Genomic DNA, 5012 nt, shown 5'->3' on the forward strand with positions numbered 1-5012 from the left:
ATTTTGTTTATGTGATGAATTATATTTATAGATTTACATATATTGAACCAGCCTTGAGACCCTGGGATAAAACACCTTTGGTCATGGTATATAATTCACTTGCCTAGTTTAAATGTAAATTTCCTTCTAATATTCCATAATTCAAATATTTTAAAATTGTGCATAGAAGATACTCTCTTTCCCTATGGCAATAGTAAGGAAGAAGACCTTTTAATCAAGCATTTGACCAGCGCTACCTATGGAAATAGATTAAAGCTCAAAGATCCCTTGGTAGGCAAGTAGTTTTAAATTGCCCCCAATATCTGTCTGAAGTAAGCGTGATAGAGAAAGTCAAGTAAGGAGAATAGGGGAAATTATATTCTAAAGAACTCTTTGAGTATAAACCTGAACAAAAAAAATTGGCTTAGAAGAGATATTTTTTAGATACATGAGTTTGCCTAATGTCCTTATTTCTTCATTCACCAAATTCTTTTACTCCTTGAACTGAGAGTAAAATCTTAAGATAGTTAAGTAAATTGTTGTGTGCTTGATGTGTTCAGCTGTCTTCCCATAGACTGCCTTTGATTATCTTTCTTATCTTGCCATAACTTTCCTATTATAGTATGTGTACATCAACAATGTAAAGATAATACTTCCTGGATCAACACTGATTTTCTGTATTTCAGGGACTATGCTGTAGTGTTTTATCTCTTGCATTGTAAAACGGAAAGCGCAGTAGTGATTTACTCCAACTATATGTTTTGGAAGTCTTTGTATTGCTGACTACATAAAGATCTGACTGACTTGAAAAATAGTGTTCTTGGACATGTGGGAGAGAGGAGTTGTTTGCTAGCCTGGCTGTTTGTCCCTGCACCATCTCATCAATTACTCTGATTTTTTTCTTTATGTCTTCTTAGCCCCTTCCTGAGAAGTTTGTGGTGAAAGGTGTCGTGGATCGTTTTTCAGAAGAGTTTGTGGAGACCAGAAGAAAAGCTTTGGATAAATTCCTAAAAAGAATTACGGATCATCCTGTTCTCTCCTTCAATGAGCACTTCAATGTTTTCCTTACTGCTAAGGTGAGTACAGAATTTTGCATATTCCTCCCCCAAATTACCATTCTTGGGTTTCTTTCTCCTAAAAACTGTTTCTGTCTCTCACAAGCCACCTTCACGAATGGTTCACTCTATCAGGTCTCATAAAATTGCTCTGTTTTTGGTGCCCATGTCCATTAGCATGGGTTTTTGTGCTAGAATTCCACACCTCTGCCATCCCTTGCAGCAATAGAGAAAGTTAGAATGTTTTCACTTGGCAAAAGCAAAGATAAGTGTTTCCTTAAACACTTCTTGGAAATATTATTAGGTGAGGCCATTCTGACCAACAGTGGGCTAGGAAGGGAAAAAACAATTATTTGAGTGTTTGGTAAGGGTGTTCAGCACAGAACCCTCTGAGTCAGTGCTTTTCGATCTTTTTTATCGCACAGCATGCTTAAACCTGTAGTTAAACTTCCACAGCATGCTTAAATTATATTGATTAAAAAAAAGAGTAAAAAAAAAAGAATATACTTACTGTGCTTTGAACTTCTTTCAGAAATATTTTAATTAATCATCTTTAAAAAGTTTTGTAGGCTCAGTGCCTGTGGCTCAAGTGGCTAAGGTGCCAGCCACATACACCAAAGGTGGCGGGTTTGAATCCAGCCAGGGCCTGCCAAACAATAATGATAAAAACAACAATAATAAAACAATAATAAAAAAAAAAATAGCCGGGCGTTGTGGTAGGCGCCTGTGGTCCCAGCTACTTGGCGGGAGACTCTCTTGAGCCTAGGAGTTGGAGGTTGCTGTGAGCTGTGATGCCACAGCACTCTACCCAGGGGGAATAGCTTGAGGCTCTGTCTCAAAAAAAAAAAAAAGAAAGAAAAAAAAGTTTTGTAGCCTACCTAAGATTCTCTCATCGTACCCTGGTTTAAAATCACCACTGTGAGTGATTAGTCATGGCCTCATTTTATAGACAGGACAACTGAAGTTACTTGGGTCTTTGCGGCTCTTGAGGGTACATTTTCCCTCTGTGCGAGACCACCTGAGCATCACTTGCCTGCTCCTCCCAGGCGGGCATTTTCCAAGCCTTTGCCAGATAAGACATTTGGGTCCTACACAGTTGCCAGCTTCTTTGTGTCCAAACCCAAGCTGGTTGTTCATTAGCTTTTCCCTGCACTCCCCTGTTGGCAGAACTGGCCAGAAAACCTGAAGTGCTCTGCTCTCATTGTCTGCAGAAATGGGGTCAGACTCCCCTGCTTGCTTCCTTGCAGCCCCATCTGTTTGCTTTCAGGGATCGTGTTTCCATATCCAGACCATACATACCGCAGTCCATGCTGGCAAGGCTACCGAGGTCCAGATGCTTTCTAGTTTTATTTTTCACAATTGCAAGCTTGAGAAGTATTTACAGATAGCATCAGTTGTTATTAAAGGCTAGAGACAGCAAGCCATTCTGTACTCAGGGGAAACCACATGGGAAAGTCCGTTAGTTTTGTTCTGTAACCTCGGTTGGCATTTAGCTTTATTGATGACTTTCCCGTGCATTGTCTTTTTTCTCCCCAGGGGTTTTTTTTCTTCCACAAGTTGAACTTGTGTGGTTTTAACAAATAAGTCTTTCCTGATGAAATCAGGTATAGTTCTTCCACTTTAAAGTAAAATCCATCTTGTTTGCCAAAAGTGCAGCTCACTTTCTCACCCAAGCTTCGTTGCCCAGAAAGCCCACAAGCTCAGTCATCTTTAATGAACAGAAAAGAAAAACAAGGGGAAAGATCAGATCCCTGGTGCTTAGGAATCTGTATGAAGCATAAGGAGGAGACAGAGAGTGTGTGTGTGAGAGACCTTGATTAATCTGTGGGCCAGCCAGTATGAAAACGATTTTAAAAAATATATAAGGTCTTTCAATATCTAAACCAAAATCCAGCTTCACGTGAGTGAATACGGAAGAGGTGGCTTTAAACAGAACAGATCCTAGCCCTAGTTCAGTATTACTTTTTGAATTAAATGCACTAAACAGTTATCTTAAAAATTTCTTTTAAATTGTGATAAAATACATATACTATAAAATTTACCATCTCCATTTCCAGGTGTTCCAGTTCAGTAGTGTTAAGTACATACACTTTGTTGTGTAACTGATCTCTGGAAGTTTCTCATCTTGCAAATTTGAAACTCTGTCAGGGGTGTCCAACCTGTGGCCTATGGGCTGCATGCAGATTTTGCAAGGATGTTTTTTGCTTATCTGTGGTATCGGATATCACAAAAAGTATGCACGGACCTATCCTTTGCTTATCAGCTTTCATTAGTATTTGTGTATTTAATGTATGGCCCAAGACAACACTTATGCTTCTAATGTGCAGCAGAGAAAAAAAGGTTGGACACCCCTGCTAGAGTCAACACCCATTAAACCATACCTGCCTATTCTCCTCTTCTGCCCCCCTCCCCCGCCATCTTTTCCTTTAACATTCCTCAAATGATCTTGCTCTTAGATGAGTCATTTTTAGGTCCTACCACTGAGAAGGCAGAGAGGCTCTTCCTTTTCCTCGCGATGATGTGAGCTTATTACAAAGTGGCAGTTTCTTCATGAAGCAGCCAGTGATGCTGGGAGAAGTGGGTGAAGGTCAGTATCAACTATGTCAAGTCAGTATGGTCATCTTTGGCAGAATGGGAGCAGCAGTCAGATAGGTACCACGAAATACCTCAGTTCAACTTGATTGACTGGGGACGCCCTCTCAGAGTTCTGCTAGAGCTCCCACAGTTCAGTGAGCTCGTCTGCATCTAGCCCTGCTCAAAAAAGTGTTGTCTTTGGAAGTGATTCTGAGAACTCCAAGGTTTCACTTACAGTCTGTGTAGACCTGATACCTTTGAGGGGTTCTTGTAGGTGTGGGAGGTCAGCAGGGGAGATGGAATCTCTAGGACACTCTCTTAGGCAGCCTGACTTTGAAGGGAAGGAGAGAGATGGAGACGGGCTGTTTTTAAGATGCGTAAGTCCTAGGTGTATTTTACATGCGGAAGGATTAGAAGTTGAAGATACAGACAGGGGAGGGGATAATCGATAAGGGCCTCAGTTGAGTGGAGGTGTAGATAGGAAAGGGTGGGATTGAACAGAAATGAAGGCCTGGAGTGAAATCACAAGGGGGCTGCGTTTCAGGTACTTTGGCGACATCAGTCTGAGAGTGTGCAGAGTGAGCAGGGCTGTGAGGCACCTGCGTCAACAGGAACTCCTCATTCTCTGCTCTGCCTGCATCAGGCTGTTACCAGAAGGCCTTATTCCACATTCCCTTATCTCTCTGAAAACATGCCCTTCTAGGGCTGAGAATTAGAATCCTGTTTGTATTAAGGGTGGATGTGAGGAATGGACACCTGCATCTTCCGTGAAACTGTTTTTGAAGGTGTCATTTCAGTAAGTGACAGATCTGGAGATATCATACGTTCCCCTTATGGTTTAATGATAGGAAGAAGTTTGTTTACCTGGCTGGCTAATATGCTTTAAAGTTAGGTACAATGGGTTATGAAGCTTAACATATTTCCCGACCAAAAAAAAAAAAAGAAAGAAAGAAAAAGAAATCTTAGCCAGGTGTTGTGGCAGTTACCTGTAGTCTTAGACAATTGGGAGGCTGAGGCAGGAGGAGGCTCACTTGAAGCCAGGAGTCTGAGGTGGCATGAACTTAGGGTTAAAATGTTTTGTTGTTTATAGCCCTTGTCCTTGGCCTGAGTTTTCCAGCAGCACTTTTTCTAGCATCTGTTTCCTGCTTTCCCCTTTCTCCTCTCTTTAGATGGCTTTAGTTGGGGTATAAGGAAATGAGTGAATGAATCTGACCCTCAGCTCTTCAGTTTGGCTCCTAAAGACAATACAGTGTGTTTTGTATGGAGGAAAGGGATAGGTTTTTAGCCAGAGATTTGAAAGGTCATGTTAGAAGCTGTTGCATTTAAAGGGCAGCATGCTCAGGTGAGTGACCCTGAAGGGAGGATCAGAGTAGTTCTGCTGAGAGGGTCTGGGTGTGAACGTAC

At 41.4% G+C, this 5012-nt stretch overlaps 1 protein-coding gene across 1 annotated transcript in view; it reads left to right on the forward strand.

Moving 5' to 3' along the window:
* SNX30 (sorting nexin family member 30) overlaps positions 1 to 5012 on the forward strand; it is a 125356-nt gene that overhangs the window by 83539 nt on the left and 36805 nt on the right. Inside the window, exon 4 of the mRNA XM_003785225.3 lies at positions 897 to 1055. Coding sequence (XP_003785273.1) covers positions 897 to 1055 — 159 coding nt within the window. The remainder of the gene's footprint in view (positions 1 to 896; positions 1056 to 5012) is intronic.

Source organism: Otolemur garnettii, unplaced genomic scaffold (assembly GCF_000181295.1).
Source record: "Otolemur garnettii isolate 467f Iridium unplaced genomic scaffold, OtoGar3 scaffold00014, whole genome shotgun sequence".
NCBI classification, from domain to species: domain Eukaryota; kingdom Metazoa; phylum Chordata; class Mammalia; order Primates; family Galagidae; genus Otolemur; species Otolemur garnettii.